At 42.4% G+C, this 17,709-nt stretch overlaps 1 protein-coding gene across 1 annotated transcript in view; it reads left to right on the top strand.

Annotated features, from left to right (window-relative positions):
* Positions 1-228: 228 nt before the first annotated feature.
* Positions 229-17,709, top strand: part of CHN1 (chimerin 1) — a 365,572-nt gene continuing 348,091 nt past the window's right edge. The window contains exon 1 of the mRNA XM_085645250.1: positions 229-627. Coding sequence (XP_085501376.1) covers positions 609-627 — 19 coding nt within the window. The 5' untranslated portion in view covers positions 229-608. The remainder of the gene's footprint in view (positions 628-17,709) is intronic.

The raw sequence follows: 17,709 nt of genomic DNA on the forward strand, positions 1-17,709 counted from the left end.
GAATTGTGTTTAGAACATGCAAGGATAGAATGTCTGGGTTTTAAGTGAAGTGGCGGTTATACGGAAGGCTCGGAGGCAACGTCTCTGTATGTTTCGAAAATGTTCTACAGAAAGATTTTTATGTTTTTGTTCGCACCGGAATCTTATGGTTCCAGTGTAGTTTCCAGAAATGAGAGAAGCAGCGTGGACCCCAGTGGCTTAAAGCAGAGGATGGGAGTGGAGCCGTAAGCTGTTGTCATGGTAACGAAGCAGTAGCAGTGCCGCTGCAGGATGTGAGGCGGGTCATGTGCTACGGCAAGATGGCTGCCCAGAGTCCGGAGGATGCTGTCTAAGCGCATGTGCAAGCCTCAACCCGAGTGTGATTGCCTGACCCCGGCCACCGTGACCGCACCGCTCCAGGCGCTTACCGTATCCCGAGTCTGCCCCCTGACGCTGCCGCCATGAGAACCGGCTTCCCGTGGCACAGCTGAGCGTGCTGTGCTTACAGTCACGAGCACGCCTTTGTGTGCTGACTTGCCCCTAACTTTGTGTTGGTGCAGCATTTCCTGCGAAGACCGCTTTTTGCGCATTGGCAGCTGGTCTTCACGCGCTGAACCTAAAGCCTTACCATGGCACTGACTATGTTTGGTAAGTTTGACGCACAATTCATATTTATCGTATCTGAAGTGACTGATTCAGAGACGGTGACAGTCTGTGTGATACAGTGCTTGTGTCTGCCGCCTGAGACAGTATAACTGTCTGAGGAGAGCTCCTTCCCATTGTTTCCTCGGGCAGAGCCCATGGGCGTGTACTCCTGCTAATTTTAGCTCTGCTACGGCTAGTCCACTGAATCTTGATAAAGATTTGGCTGGAGGAGGAGTGCTCGATTTCCAGCCGTTGGCGATTTCATTATGCACAGCTGTTTAACTGTACGAGACATTTACCTGTATTTCACATTCCCAATGCATGCGCGTTTTATACAAGAAAGTCGGTCAGTGGTTAAATCGATCCTTTTTAGCCTCCAGCTGTTTTTTCATACACGTGAAAGTCACATGTGTCTTAAGTTATTACCCCCTGCCCTTCCACAATCGCAGGCACACCATCTGAAACAATTTTAGTAACCCATGCACTTCAGCTTTCCTCATGTATTTTAACACGCTGGCCCCTCTGCTCTCTTTTGTCATGCAAGAACATAACATTGTACCTTCTGCCGTCACTGGTCCTCTTATCAATTGACGCATTACTTCCAATTAATCCCACTGTCTGTCATTAGACTGTTTTTTTATTACGTGGCAAACTATCCATACCCACATGCATGCTGATAAACGCAGCGACTGTTCACCCTCTTTTTATCTACCATACCAGTAGCACCCTTCATTTACTGTCCTCCATATTTTTTCTATTTTTGAACCTATGTGTAAGCATCTTGTATTCGAGATCTTTTACCTATATTACTACTGCATTATTTTTATGTAGCACTTTATATCTTTGTTTTTGCGGAACTCAGTATATCAACCACAGAAGGATGAAAGACTGACGCAGCTCTGTTATGATGTGATATTGACCTGCAGGCGATACAAGATGCCAGCAGTTGGAACTTTACACACTTGGTCACGTTGCCAACTCAGCTTACTATGTGCAGGAGGTGTTCCTAACGTAATTCAAATCTGTATTGAATTCATAGAGGTAACAAAATTGTGACAACAAAAGCGTGTACTGGGTATTTCACTTTCAGGGGTCCGCAGCTTTTAGACACACCTACAATTTTTTTTATGTCTTCAGTTAGATCCTGGTTTAACTTTTCTCCAAACGAGTATTGGTCACCATTATTCAGATCATGAAACCCTCTGGCCAGGTGTTGCATGGGTTCAGCTGGCACTCTTCCTGCATATTCTCTTTCTGCTGAAGATCTACGTTTTGTTTCTAGAACACTTCTTTCAGACCAGGTTATGTTCTTTATAGATGGTTGTAACTAACAACTATCCCCTTAGAACACCTCCCGCAATGAAAAAGGGTCCAGTGCCTGTACCCCTTTTTTTATGTATGTAAATACTGTTGTTCGTCCCTTATCAAACACACGAACCATGACTGCACAACTCATTGGGAAACCAGGTACTACCTGTGGGTCAGGTATGTCACTGTAAAAAGTGGAAAATACTCTCATGTGACTGATGTTAGCTGGTAAGTTAGTTCTTCAATAGGTTTCTGTGGGGCATGTTTGTAACCAGCAGGTCAAACCAGACAGGATCTGTTAAGCCCTTCAATATACCGTGTCTGAGTAAATCACTGCAGTTGATTTGTTTATTAATGTTTGTACTTATAGCCTATGAAAAGGCAAAAGTGCATTTCCGACCTAGTTTAAAATATACGTTTATAGGTAAGTAGACTGTAAAAGAAATAGTACACACAACACTTAAAATAGAAGTGTAAAACCCTAATATAATTTTAAAGAGCTAAGTAATATCAACTCCATCAAATATGAGCTGCACATTTTCATTTGTAAATCATTGCTCCTTGGTGAGACATTGATCTATATTTAAAAAAGAATGGTCTAAATAGAACGTCGTAACATTAAAAAACATAAAACAATCCAATCAAATATGTGCAGTAAAGCATTTTACATCCAGACTACAGATAAATCTCCCTTGATTGCCATTTAACCTTGAGTTAAGTGGCAATCATAGCAAACATAGGATTCAGATCCAGCTTAATTGTCATTATGAAGAACCTCATACAGTGATCAGGAAGAATCTTTACACATGGGAAATATTAGCATTACCCAGACATTCTCGTATAATGTCTATTGATGTTTTAGATTTCAAATACTGCTGATCTAGTCCAACTGAGATTAAGAAAGATTACTTTTTCAACACCTGTTGTGATTGAAAAGAGTCTCAATGTTGGATCCCGCATTATGTTGCATTCTGTACATATAAATATGATCCTTTATTCCTAAGGCCCAATTGTTATTGGTTGTCTGTAAACTTAAGCTCTTCATTACAAGTTGGCTGGAGAAATCTCCTGGTAAAAATAGCTGGGGAAAATACTATTACCACATGTAGCAGTTTTACACTAGTTCTGTTTTACTGGGCCATTCGGCATGTCAGAATAGAAGGGTAATGTGGTTTCGGTCTTAATTGGTAATAATCCATATCCCCGCACCCATGTTTTTCGTATACAAATTGCTCGAGGTTTTACCATAAGAAATGTAAATGGGTAGATGAGTAATTTGTATTGATATTTGCAAGTCACGTTGGGTGCAAATAATGTACATTAAGCGCGTAACATTAAATATCTATCCTGTGTGTATTTTTACGATTTAATTGCTTTAGAAAATGTTTGACAGCCCCCAGTAGTCACAATGTCTTGCTTTTTGCTGGGAGACTTGTATTTCTTGCATACATGCCACTGAATATAGTAGCCCTGAGTATCCCGCATATCTTTATAACGCAATCTTACAAGTAGGAGGCTATTAGTTAAATGATTTGTGCAACTAAAAGATGAATGAATGAAATACAACTTATAGAGCGCTAACTAAGCCCAAGGGCATCAAGGCGCTGGCGGCTTGTCTTGATGGGCTTTCCAGTGCAGTACAGACCAAGGTAAAACTCATCATTTAAGTGCATAGCAACTGACCTAATAGTTTCTAAGTCATGGAAAGACTGTGCAATGTACATATTCTGAAATAGATTAATGCTATTGACCTATTTATAGGTAGAATGACACCACTTTTGCATGTTGCAGCAAGAATGCTTGCTAAAGTTTGGTCTCACACAGAAGTTTGGTTAAAATAGCACCCGAGTCAAATGGGGAACCTGGTCTGTTGATGCAGTCTCTTTCCTCAATTAAATGGTTTATTGTCACGTGTTTCTGTTCGAGCTCTGCAACTAGATGAGAACCCTTCTATTGTTCCTTTATTGATTACCAAACAGCGCTCGACTAAAAGTTCACAGTTTTATGGGTGAAATTGTTTGCTTGGGAGAAAAGATCAATATTTGCTAACAGTGATCAGATTCCCGTATACAGATACCCCGGTTACAGTCAGGCTTGCTAATTCTCGCTACTTAACTGGCTGAATGTATTCTTATGCTGACTTGAAGCATTTATGCATACTGCCACCCATAGTATTTAGTTGTTACTAGCTTGACATTCCTGAATTCATCACACCATTAAAAACGTTTGCTCAAAGATGTTTTTTTGTACTTTACTGTTTTTGTCTTTCCCATTTGATAGTCTTGGTTGCCCTAACTCCACTTGGGTTGCAGAATGCACTTTCTGCCTTGTTCAGCTATTCAGAGCTTAGCAACCGTAAATCACAGCAAAACAAAAGTGTTGGAGTTTACATCTGTAAAGAAACGATCTTTTTACTTTGCTTACCGAAACAAATGTTATTATATAACGGGCTTACTTTTGTTGCATTAGTCAGTTTGGCCATTGAAGCAGTTGGTAATCACGCATATGCTGCTAAAGGCCCCAATATTTTGTGCTTGTTACTTATTGCATTTAATGCTAATGTATATGTGGAGCCAGTTGCATAGGGCTGAAACCTACTTAAGTCTTTGTTGAACTGTGAAGTGGACAAGCTGATGGGCTCTCTTGGTAGGAAATCCACCCTGAACTAGTTTCCTTCTTAGAACTGAGCTTAGTTGGGTTGTTTTACAAGTCTGAACTTATGCTGGTTATGTTCTGGATATTCAACAGGCAAATAGTTGTGTAATAAATGGTAACTGAGAATACGTGACTCGATAATTTCCTTTTCTGTTGGGTAAATGTTCTAATAGGGAAATTGGTTTGCTTTTAATTTGATAACTAAAAGGCTGTGTAAGAAATGGGGTTATTGGTTGAGGGGGTTGAAACCCTACTCGAGCAGAAACCTTAATTCTGGTCAGTGTTGAGTCACAAGCAGACCCTAAATCAACCTGTGCTTAAACCTCTGGCAGCTTGGCACAGAACAGTCAGGCTTAACTTAGAGGCAATGTTTTTAAAGTATTTGTGCAACACGTCAAACAGTAATATGACGGAAACACACCACAAAAGGGATCCCGCACCATATTAGACCAGCATTAGCAAAGATAATTTGTCTTGGCAATCCAAGATGTATTGCCGTTGTAAATGGTATTGTCGTTTACCAAGGAGTAAGAGTGTTGGGTGTAGTGTTTAAAGTCATCCGAAGAAAGTGTGCATAGTGTTTGTAGTGTGTACTGTATTTAAAGTGTGTAAGCTGGGTGCACAAGTACGTGTGAACAGTGTGCACGATGTTGACAACATTGATTACAAACTGATTTTAGTGTATGGATGTGCAGAGTACCAGCCAACAGTGTAAAAAGTACAGTGTCTGCAATGAATACAGCATTTCAGTGGCTTCACTGCATACAATGCATAACATGCTTGTGGTGTACAAATCAAGTGGCTGGCTGCAATGTGTACTGTATTTACAGTGTGCGTACTGGACACAGTGATCACCTTGTGCAGTGGGTGCTTATAAAGTATGCAGTTTGTGCAAAGTGCACAGTTGGTGCAGGGTGTACAGATGGCGATGGAGGCACAATGTGTGAAATATGCAGTAATGCTGCCCATATAAATGATACAACGTAATGTGCTTTTATGTACTAGAGCATGCTCAGTGAGTGAATAATGTATGAGAGCAGGTGGGTTTTACCAAGGTGTGCATTGCTGTAAGTACAATATAGACCTTCCAGTAAATTTCCGGAGTGCCATGCACACAATTCACCATGGAAATGGCATTTTCTAATAAACTTGCAGGCTGCAGTGTGCAATTTATTCAGTTACCTTGTAGTGGTGACAATGAGTATAAAAGTAAACCGTTTGAGAAGCGTTTTTGGTGCAGCATATATCGGGCAGAATGTAAAGTGTGCTGTGTCTGCTGATACAGAGCGCATACAGCATGTGTACGTTTATCTTTACATTTTGTTGCATTTTAAAGCAAGGAAATCACCAACTAGGCACCTGGCGTGTACAAAGATTATGAAAACAGATTTGAAAGAAAAACAGTCAAACATCACTTCTTAAGGAACTCTCTGCTTCAGTGTACATATCAGGAAACAGTAGACAATGCAAACGCACAATGCAGCGTCTGCAGATGTTGCCATGAGTGTGTACATTGCACTCTTCCTTCCCCCGCACTTCTTTACCCATAGGGCAGCCCTGCAAGAAATGCTCCATCTTCAGTCTCCTGCAGCTCCTGCTCTGCAAAGTACAGCACAGTGCACCAGAGAACAAATGGCATTGCTGGAAAAGACGGACCAGACTGACCCTTGAAAGTGAAAGTCATGGAAATAGAAGAAAGAACAAGACCACCGAGGACCCCTGGAGAAAACTAAGTGTGAAATACGGCTGGCAAGGGACATATTCATAAAAAAAAGGGAGTTACCCCAGTGCTAAAACAAATGGACGGGGTACAGAGAAGCAAAAACACAAAGAGTCCCTATATTAAATTCTGAAAGGGGGGCAAAAACATTTACCCTGGACCAAGTGTCATATGCTCATATATGTACCTATTTTTCAGTCAATGGGGCAATTTTCTTAAACAACGGCTATTGTCAAATATAAAATTATTACACTCTATTGTCCACCACAGTCTTTAAACAATTATATGAAACTCAAATTTATAAATTTAAAACAAATATAAAAGCGGAAATCATTAAAAACATTTTTATTAAACTCAGCGATCTATCTTCACAGTCAAAATAAATATTCTTTAGTGGATGCCTGTATCTTCCTCCCAATCTGGGTTACAATCTAATTCCTACGAGTTTATAGATAAAAACTTTTTTAAAAGTCGACGCAGCGTTTCCGTGATTTCTTTAATAGTTCAACCTTCTTCAGGACTAAAAGTTTCATCAGATCTTATTTTACATTAAATTAGATTTCAATCACACAATTTGTGGGGGATGGCCCTCCTAGTTCATGCCAAGGTCTTTATGATGAATCTTATATCAATAATCATCAAAGAAGTTTATCTTGTCCGTAAGAGCCACCGTATCACTTATGTTGCACAGATTTGGTTAAAAGCAGCATGAATCGCTGTCTGACTTTTTTTCATTAAAGTCAGTGAGATGCAGTCCCATTTGAAGTCAATTATGTATTGGGTACTTTCATCAATCCGTTGACGAATGCCACATTTCTTCAGTTTTCTATAATTGCACAACCGGCTTTCGTTCAACCAATTCAAGCAATGTCGGCCTCCCTGCTCTCATGGACTTCCGGTTTTGACTTATATATGTAAGGGACGTAACATGGCAGCAATCTTGGAGTTCTGCTATCAAGCTAGAGTATCAACACGTGATAGTGACCACCTGACTAACAAAATCTCTGTTTCCTATGTACATGTGGTAATATTGATATAGCTAATTTCAAACAATGACAGCCTCAGCCCCCACACCCCCGGACCAAATTCTTCCCTTTTGCATCGTGCATTTGAGAAATTTTAACGCTCCCTTGCCGGATGGCTGCTTCATCCAGGGACCACATACGAAATGGGCTTCACAGGGAGAAGCGATTAAGGAAGCAAGTTTACTTAAAACTGTATGAATTGGAGGCTGACTAAATAACCAGTTATTCGGGCTAAATATATGCACCCCTACTATCCCACGAGTACGGTGATAGTTTTAACAACAAATAAGCTGCCTCGTCAATATTAAGCATGCACGCTCTAGCGCATATAGTATAAGTGAGTTTTCTTTTTTGCCTGATATGGACATGTTGGGTTTGGTAAAGTCGTCCCTTATCTAGGGTTGCCACCTTTCTCAGACAAGACTTATCCTGCACGTCTGGAGAGAGCTGAACATGCACTGAAGATAGGCAAACAGCGTCTGACATTTTACCTCAGTCTTTGCACAGCATATGTGATGAGATAAGAACAAGATTTACTGGCCTGTTTACAGAGGAGCTCGAAGGGAGTGAAAACGGGACCGATCGTGTGAATTGCTTTTCAACAAATAAAAAAGTAGTTCCTAAAACAGATGCTAAAATGGTGACCAGTGGATTGATATAGAACTCGAAGAGAAAGCGTAAGTGCTGTCTAGCCGAGACCTAAAATATAGCGCAATCTTTAATAAATTAAAATAAGACCAAAACAACCAAAAATCCAGTCAGTAGAACAGGAGATGTGCAGGTTAATAGATTTCAGTGAAAATAGTGACAAAAATAGCACAAAGTGCCAATTAAGGATATCTGGTTGTGGTAGACCAGGACAACATCACAAGTTCAGGCTGGCTACAGGGACCCAGGTAGGCCCATTGAACAAGAGTACCTTAAATCCTGGCTGTGTCAAGGATGCATCGCTTTTAAGGAGCTGCAAGGCTGTGATGCAAGGTCCTGCATTACCATCGAGGATCCCGTCGACGAGGGCTTGCCGTGCAGAGTTTGGCATCGAGCATGCGTTGCGCAGCCAAGGCGATATGTCTGCTCCAAGGCGATGTGAGGCTGCGATGCAGGAACCTGCGCAGCTGTTGTGGTTGCTGTCGATAGAGAGATTTGCGATGCGAGGTCCTGCGTCATGGAGTCGTCATGCAGCGGTGATTCCTATGCGGGCTGCAAGGTCCATGTGGTGTCCTTGTGCCTGGAGAATCCTTGTGGCAGAGGTGATGCGCTGGTTCTGCTTGGGGTTGCGCTGCGCTGCGCAGCAGAGGGGATGCGTCGTTTCTAATGGATCAACAAAAAAGCTAACACATCACCTTCAGGCTCCCTTTCAAAGGACTGGGGTGGCATCAATTGGCAGGGTAGAACTCGCACATGAAAGAGTTCGGATTCTGGGTTCATACGTGCTAGAGCCTTCTGTCCCTGAGGTAATAGTCAGGAACCTAGCCAACTTGCCCTTGGAGTCACTCTGGTGTCCTGGGTTCAACAGATGCAGGTCCAGTCCTTATTGCCCAGGTAAGAGGGCAGCAGGTCAGCTCAGCAGTCCTGCAGAGTGGCAGTCCTTTCAGTAGCACACCAGTCTTTCTTCCTGGCAAAGTCCACAGGTGCAGAAGTGTAGTGAAGAGTTTGGATCTGAGGTCCAATATTTTTACCTGTTGCTCACTTTGAAGTGGAGGAAGCTTCTAGATGTTTCCACCCCCTTGAGATGTCCGGCATCCCCTTCCTCCCTGTCCTGGCCCCAGCTTGTCTAGATTCACAGTAGACTAGTGACAATCCCTTTGTGAGAGTGCTCAGGCAGTGCCTTTGTGATGTGGTAGGTGACAGCTCCTCCCCTTCGTTAACTCGAAGGGACCCATCCTACCAGCATCTATCTTTCTTTTTTCTCACTGTATGGGAGCAATATACAAAGACCAACTACCAGCTGCACCTTGTCATGTGACCCAAGAACAGGCTGCATGCACCAAATAGTTAGGACAAGAAAGTGCCAACTTTCTAAAAGTGACATTTTCTGAATTCTGAACTTACCAATTAATGATGGCTTTTAATTACAATTCTTTAGACACGAAACTCGAGTTGTCCACTTGCTTTCATTTGGAAATGATCACTTATTGAATGTAATACAGTAACTCCAATGTTGTCCTATAGGAGAGGTACGCCTTGCAGGAGTGAAAAACAAATGTAAGATCTTTTCACTGCTAGCATATGTAAAACTCAAAAATACATTTCCTTCTTTTTAAATACCTTGCACCCTACCCCTAGGGCTGTCCAGGGCCTACCCTAGGTATGACTTGTATGTATTAAAAAGGAAGGTTTTGGCTTGGCAAAGGTTTATTTTGCCAGATCGAAATGGCAGTTTAAAACTGTGCACACACATGCTGCAATGGCTGGCCTGAAACCTGTTTAAAGAGCTTGTTAAGTGAATGGCACAATCAGTGCTGCAGGCCCCTAGAATCATTTAATTTGCAGGCCATGGGCACATGTAGTGCTACTTTACTAGGGACATAAAAGTGAACTACATATGCCAGTTGGGAGAAAGCTAATTCCACTATGCCTTAAGGAGAGAGCACAAGCACTTTAGCACTGGTTAGAAGTGGTAAAGTGCCCAGAGTTCCAGATGCCAACAAAAATTGGTTAAAAATCAGGAGGGTGAAGGCAAAAAGTTTGGGGCTGACCCTGCAAAAAATGGCCAGACTGACTGACATTCTTCTTATTAAGCTTACCAACGAGAGGGGTGTACATACATTTTTCTTTCCTTAAAGAAAAAATAATTTGTACTTATTTGTGTAGACATATGGTGGCAGGCTGACCACAGAATAATGCTTGAGAACCATTAGTCCATTTTTATCATCCGTCAGTTTTCAGATTTTAATTTATTATAGCTTTCCTTATTTTCTTTTGAAGATGCATAGACTAAAGTACATCATAGTTTGTTTTAATCATGAAGTGTTTTCCCTTTATTGTATTTGAAGGAATGTTTTATGGAGATATGCTATTTTATGCTGTGCTTTTAGTACTTGCCGTCACATTGAATAAAAATGCCTTTTCTTGTGCGTACTTTTATGGCCTGAGGGCTGAATAAAGTTTTATTGACTGCTAACTGACTTAAGTAGTCTGAGATCAGCATTATTGTAGGTCCTTTAATGGGCTTATTGAATCGTGCATTTTATTGTTGTCCGTATTTGACACTTTGAGGGTATATTTCATCTAACATATGGCATGTAGGCTACAAGGAGAGAAAAAACTATGAAATCTGGTACACTGTTTATATATTATTTTATTGTTTTATAGCTAAAAATCAGCTGAGTGAAAAAAATGTTAAATGTAATTTGCAATGCTCAATATAAACTTTTTATTTTTGCTGTTTTACAGTCACTTCTTTAACATTTTTATCGATATTCATAAGCTTTTCAGGTTTTTGTAAAACCTCCAATTGATTCTTAATAAAATCAATTGTACTCCTAAGAAAGTTGTAAGTGATGAGGCATCCCTTCTTTGTTATAGACCTTATCTAAACATTATAGATGGCATTCACTTAATTGATGACTGCTGCCTTTTTTGTTTCAAAATAGAAAGACCATTGTTTTATTTAAGCCAATTTCACCCTCAATGTTTGGGTGACTGGCACGGTCAATATCACTAGCCTTTGCTACCTGCAGTGATAATACCATGCGTAGTATTTCAAGCATTTTATTCTGAACAGTATAATCGCCTCCCTTCCTGAAGACATCTCCAAATAATACAGCCTTTATTTGAAAGATAGTGAAGTTGATGACACAAACCTATCTCTTCCCTTCTAAGACACCTTATTCCAGATTCCCACTGTCCTCAACACAGAGGTCTATTAGTCTCCATTCTAGGTATAGTATTACTGTTGATCATTTCATATTGTGTGTGCTTATGCACAAGCTCATCTTCTTTGGCTCCTACTTTCAGAACGCAGTCCAAAGTTTTCTGCTAAATTGATGATTTTGGGTCGCTCCTTTAGCTATCATTTTGAACACTTTTAGTTTCATCTTATGTTTTTTTAAACCTGTATCAGTGCAATTTGTGTATCATGGTTTGTTGTGGTTGATTTGACTCTGGTAGATTCAATTTGAAGGCACAGCGATTTATTTTTTACTATTTCTATTTTTCTCATTAGTATATCTTAAGTAGTCTCCACTCTGAATTTGATTTATAGGTTGTCCTTCCCTTGTGTTCCTTTATATTAGGTGTTTCGTATCACTCAATTATTTCGTAACTACATACATTTCTTTTTCCTTCTCGTTAATGTGTTTTCCGATGTACCTTTCATTAGATAAGTTACTTCAACCTCTGGCTCCAAGCTTTGTTGTCTGATCTCACCCTCCTACACATTATTCACAACTAATGGCAATTGTAAATCACTTAATTAATTTTTGTCAGTTTGCGTCCACATCTGGTTATAGTATACTAGATAGGCCGGTACCTTGTTCCTTATTAGGCATTAGAAGCCGAGTCTCCGTGTTTTCAGAACTCCATATAGGACTGCTCCAAGATGATCTTTGAAAGGAGGCACTGTTTGAGGTTCATCTGTCCCACTCATACCCACTCTGTCTATTTGTTTTTACCAGAGCATGTAGGATCTCCCTTATAGTCAGATTTCACTATAAATGTTTCTAAAAGAGTTAATGTTGTGTCAATTAGATTTTCAGATTTGATTCCAACCTTTGTGAGGCTAACATTTGATCAATAAAAGGATGAAGATAATTTAATAATATTACAGGCTCCTTATAATTCACGCTTAGAATTAAACAATTATCATTGTTCCATCCAGTGAGAATGATACAGGAGTAGTGGAAGGGAGTCATTTTCATGTAAGGCCACCTTCTTCCTTTATACAGTTGGTTACTGGAGAACTTTGTCATTTTGTCACCAAGATTCTTCTTTCATAATAACATCAAACGTAGTGACATATTGCTCTTACTTCACTACAGTACATCCTCTGTCAGGGCTTCCAATTCGTTGTCAGTTTCCACATTTTCCTCTTTCTGTTTTGATCTAATTCTGCCTTCATTTCTACATGACGTCTAGGTGGCTGTTATATTAGAACTCCCCTCCCATGACATTTTCTAATCTAATCATTGACTGATTTCATCTCCACATCAATGTCACACCAGTTTATAGATTGGTCCTATTATAATCTAATATTGTGCTTTTACAAGCAGTTCTCTCTTTGAACCAATGCTCTGTGTCCCATTGTAGTGGACAGGAAGTCGGGCACTGCTGCATGTTTGAGCACTTTGACATTTCTCCACTTGCTTTTTCTGTATAACAACATTAATCAGATATGTCTGGTCCATTTTATTTTATTTGCCTTTCATTAATTTGATATTTTACTGTTCAGTGTTCTAAGGTGGACTGGACTCTTTTTCCACGCATTGAATTTATTTCATGTCTCACACTGACTCCCACTTAGAGTTACTTCAGCTAAAAAAGAATTCAGATCTTTCTCCTTATTTGCAGACATCAACCAGGCTCTTTTTGAATTTTGGCCCTGATTTACCATATGTTTTACCTGCTTCTTCACCAAAGCTGAATGGCCACTTTTCTCAGGGTAGTATTTATTACTTCTGATAACCCCTAAATTACCCATAATGGCCCAACACTTAATGAGATTTAAGTCCCTGTAATCCAAGTGTAATTCCAGATCATAGAATACTTTCACAAAGTTGTTGGAATAATATCAGCAATATTTACCTCCATGAACAAAACTTACTCAAACTAAATTACTCCCATGCATACTGCATTCAGTTTTTATTTTTTATTTTAACGGAAACAATCAGGATATGTGTAATACATCCGCAAATGCAGTAAATTCATAGTGGTATGCAAAACAAGCATTTGCAATGCAATAGGTCTAGCATTTTCAAGAGTTTGAGCTATTGGCATTGTAAATGACAATGCCTATTATTTGTGTTTTAAAAACCTGCAAGAGGTGCATAAACACGCACTTTGTACTTGTAGTCCTTGTTTATGAGAAGCAAGGCTGGCAGTAAAAGAGGCGCAGTTACTGCAAGCCTTGCTTCTCGTGAGCAACGACTATAAGTACAAAGTGTGTGTTTATGCACCGCTTGCAGGTTTTCAAAACACATAAATTAAAGGCATTGTCAATTACAATGCAAATAACTCAAACTCTCACAAATGCAAAACCCATAGCATTGCAAATGTTTGTTGAGCTCTGAGACGGAGGCGGCAGCAGCCATAGGAAGGCAGGTAGGAGTTGTCTCCTCCTACCTAGGAGGTAGGAGGAGACAACTGCAGCCAAAACAGACTTCGGTCTTTGAATGCACAGCAAATGTGGCAAGATAAGAGCAAGATTTACAGCCCTGTTTACAACAGAGCTCTGTAAATCACGAGTACTGGTCTTGAGTGCTCCAGCTTAAAGAAAGAAATAGTGCTCACAAGCTCTGAGTAACAACACGTGTAACAGAGGCAGTCCTTCAAAGTGGACGGAGCTTTTAAAGCCCATATCCTCAATACAGCATGTCTCGCAGAGACGATGCAAGCGCTGCAGGCAATACCTAAAAATCACCAGCCTTCATTATGGAGATTTTGCTGGGTTATATCAAAAGGAACACATTGGGTGTCATCTCTTGGTAGGACTTCCCATTCGACACAATCAGCGAAATTCCTGATGTACGTTAAATAGACCCTCAATGGCGGCGTTTACATAGTTCCGGTTTATCAGCCAAGCACCACTAAACCTGGCACAGCATAAAATGCTTCCATATTACTTGGAGCCTACTTGTCCTTTTTAGGTCTCGCCCTGCTATCGCACAAGCGATCGCAAAGCGAGACTATTGTAAAAGGGCTTTTCAAAGTGCTCCCAAAAGCGGATTGCATGGCTAGCACGCGCACAATCACGCGCATCGTGCCGCCATGCACTCCGCTTTTGGGAGCACTTCAAAGGGTCCGCTCCCCCGCCTGGAATGCGCTCCCCCGCCAAGCGCGCGTGCCACGCTTGTTTTAATTAACTTCACACTATTCAGCGTGGCGCCCATTTCCTAAGCGCCGTGCTTTCAACTTTAAAGCTCCATCTCTCCATCTCCCTGTAGGCTGCCCTCCATCCCACCACCAAACACAGGCTGCCGATGGAACTCTCCTGCCACCCCTGCTGCCAGGTTAAGGAGTTCATCGGTCGCCCGGTGTAGACTCTTCCGCTATGTTTTACTTGCAGCTTGGACGCTGCATTTCTCCGTAGGGTGCCCTCCCACCACTTCGCACCTCCCTCCCACCTTCCCCGCTCAGCCGGGCTCAGCCTCTCCCGGGATCACCTCTTGCTGCAAGAGCCATGGTGATCAGCTGCTGAGCTTGTTTTCCAATAGCAACGCTTTGTTTGTTTAGCAAGGGGAGTCTGTTTCAGTTTCTTTGAACGTCGAAGAAGTAAGTGCGTGTCTCCGCCTGGGGTTGTTGCTGCATGTGTAAGAACAGACACTCCCCACTCAGTGCGGGCTATGTTAGGGAAGCTGACAGAGCACTGTCGGCACAAGCGGCAAGAGAAAGGCTTTACCTCTGCCATCATGTCTTTAGCAGCAATCTAGCTTCCTCCGGAGCCGAGCCAGCAGTAGCTCTTGCAAGCAGCGGAGACACAGGCTGCTTGCAGGAAGGCTCTGGTTTAAATGGGTGGTAACATCTGCCAGATCTCACGGGTGGAGGGAGAGTAACAGAGGCAGGGGTAGGCTCCCCGTGAAAAACATCGCGAATAAAGGCTTGAAAGGCAAAGTGGGGTGAGAGGCAGTTGGACTGTCTACAGTCCCAGGCCTTTCAACATTGGTCTGTCCCTTTCCTAGCAGCAGGGCAAAGCACACTCCCATTCACCTCTGTTTGAGGAACTGTCTTGTCTTCCAAAGACACTTTCAGAACTAATACTTTCATTCTCAGGCCCCTCTTGGAAGATCGCTCTTCATTGTAAATTTGTATTTTTTCCTGTACATTCCTCACCCCTGCGTGCTGTGTTGGATTTTGTGTTTGTGTACCCTTCATTTTTAGTCTCCTGTTTTTTCTTTGTAATGTTCTATTTTGTACCACTTTTCTCTTGTACCGTAACTAGCTCTATTGTACAGCGCTCTGACACCTTCGGGTAATAGCCACGCTTTATAAAAAATGCACTAAATAAATAATACAATTTTAAAAAAACTGAATAATGCCCATCTCCTCCCAAAAGCAAGCCAGTTCCAGCTCGGCATGTGTAAGTTCTACTATATTATTTATATATGATTTGCTTGCATGTAGCCTATAATTAATTAACTGCTGCCCGACTCAGTGCTGAGAAAGATCACGCTACTTGGGGCTTAATTTCGCAATTAGCTCTGACGGCATAGCTGGAATCACGCAGACATGAGCTTGGACCTCATAAAAGAAGTGTTCTTTCAATTTTGTTACTTTAGAGGAGACATTTTCTCGTTATTCAAGTGAACACAGTTACAAGCACTTATCCTTCGAGCATCTATCACCGGTCGACAGACACCTTTGTTATGGTGTGGAGCATATACTGTTGCCTGATGCAGTGCAAACATTATGTTTGGTCAATTAGCACAATGGTGAACTTCATATAGTTTATTTAAACAGGAAATAAATGCACAAACAAGGGATATTCATACTCATGAATTTGGTGTTATTACAATACCATTTTCACAGTCTAAATATAAAAACGGTTTTAATACTAAATGTAAAGTACTGAATGTCTGATATTTTTCTTTATATAGCTCTAAAGAGGTGATTATGCTGCCAGGTATTGCTTTTTTGCACTTCTATGGCAATAATACCTGCAGTATATGGTATGGTACTTAGGGTAACCAGATAACACATTGCTGTTAACATAATAGGTGATATAGAAACTACAACTGCAGTGACTCATCTGCATGAAGCGGGTCGCCATCTTGGAATGGGGTTGATTGTAGTAATGTTACAGAGGAAGAAGGCAGTTCGTGGTTGATAGAGGCTGCTAATTCGTGTTAAGGGGCCTCCACTGGGTTGAGATATCATGAAAGTGTATAAAGCAGATAGGTTGTGTGAGGTATTCAATGGGAATGTTAACAAAGGTATGTTGTAGGTCAAAGAAGGAAATAGTCATAGACTAGTTCTATGCTAAAAACCAGGGGATATGGTGAGGTCGTGGTTCTAAGGAAAAATTGTGAGAAAAAGTAGCCTACTAGGTCTCTTGAGCAGTTATGCAGCTGCCTCCATCCTATCACCTTCTGGACATGGAGACTGGGGGACTCCACCTACTTTTTAACGGAGGCCCTGTTGGAAAGCGTTCCCCGGGGAGGCTGCGGAGTGTGCTCCCGTCCACCCTGGGGCCCACCTTTCCCAGAATTATGCCGAGCAAGAGCAGAGAGGCCCTGCCTGGCAGGGTCTCGCACCTAGGATCGCACGCGCTGCGCTTACTCTCTCTTCGGATAGAGGGACACCACACAGTAGGTCGTTTATAAGGCAATAAGTCTTTATCGGTAGTTGTCAGGGATCTTTATGATCCGGAAAGCAGGTGCCAAAGTAAATGCCACAGCGGCAGTGATCTTGTGATGAGGGAAAAAGGGGGTAGCGGGACAGTCTTAGAATCAGTGTCTCTGCGAGTTATCCGGCGCCCAGCTCTCAATCCTCGAGCTGAGGGGATGTTGCTTCTCTCGGCGATCTCTACCGATCTTCTTGGAGGAACGGGCCGCGAGTCACTCAGCAGGCACCGGAGGGTCTTAGTTCAGGGAGCCGCGACGGCGTCAGCAGGGCTCAGATGGATCAGAGTTCGGGGAGCCGCGACGGCGTCAGCAGGGCTCAGATGGTCTCCGGGTTCGGGGAGCCGCGACGGCGTCAGCAGGGCTCAGATGGTTTCAGAGTTCGGGGAGCCGCGACAGCGTCCGCAGGGCTCAGGTGGTTTCAGAGTTCGAATAGCGATCTTCTGTTCGGTGAGCGATCGAGCCGCGACCAGGTCAGCAGGCTCTCGTCAGTCCAGGTCTTCTCTGCCTCTCGTCCCTTCAGCACCCCTTGTTATACTCCCCTTCCTCTTTGAAGTCCGGGGTCCTCGCGGAGCGGGGTCTGGTGCCTGGGGGGCGGTGTGTCGGGGTTTCCTGTCGCTCAGCCCCTTGATCTGTTCAGATGTGTCCGGGAGGGACTCCAGACGCCCAGCAGGAGAGGCACCCGCTCACCGGGGGCATGGTGGCCGATCGAAACCTCCCTCGGGGAAGAGACCAGAGGTGTGACCGAGTCGGCGCCTCTCGGTCTGGTTTGGGGGGGTGTCGTTCTCCCTCGGCCGGGCATGCGTGTTGGGGATCTGTTCGGCCCTCGGGATGTTGGTCCACGGAAGCCGAAAGGCCGTGCCCACGAGGTTCGGCGTGT

The sequence above is a fragment of the Triturus cristatus genome, chromosome 3_1, assembly GCF_964204655.1.
Source record: "Triturus cristatus chromosome 3_1, aTriCri1.1, whole genome shotgun sequence".
NCBI lineage: Eukaryota > Metazoa > Chordata > Amphibia > Caudata > Salamandridae > Triturus > Triturus cristatus.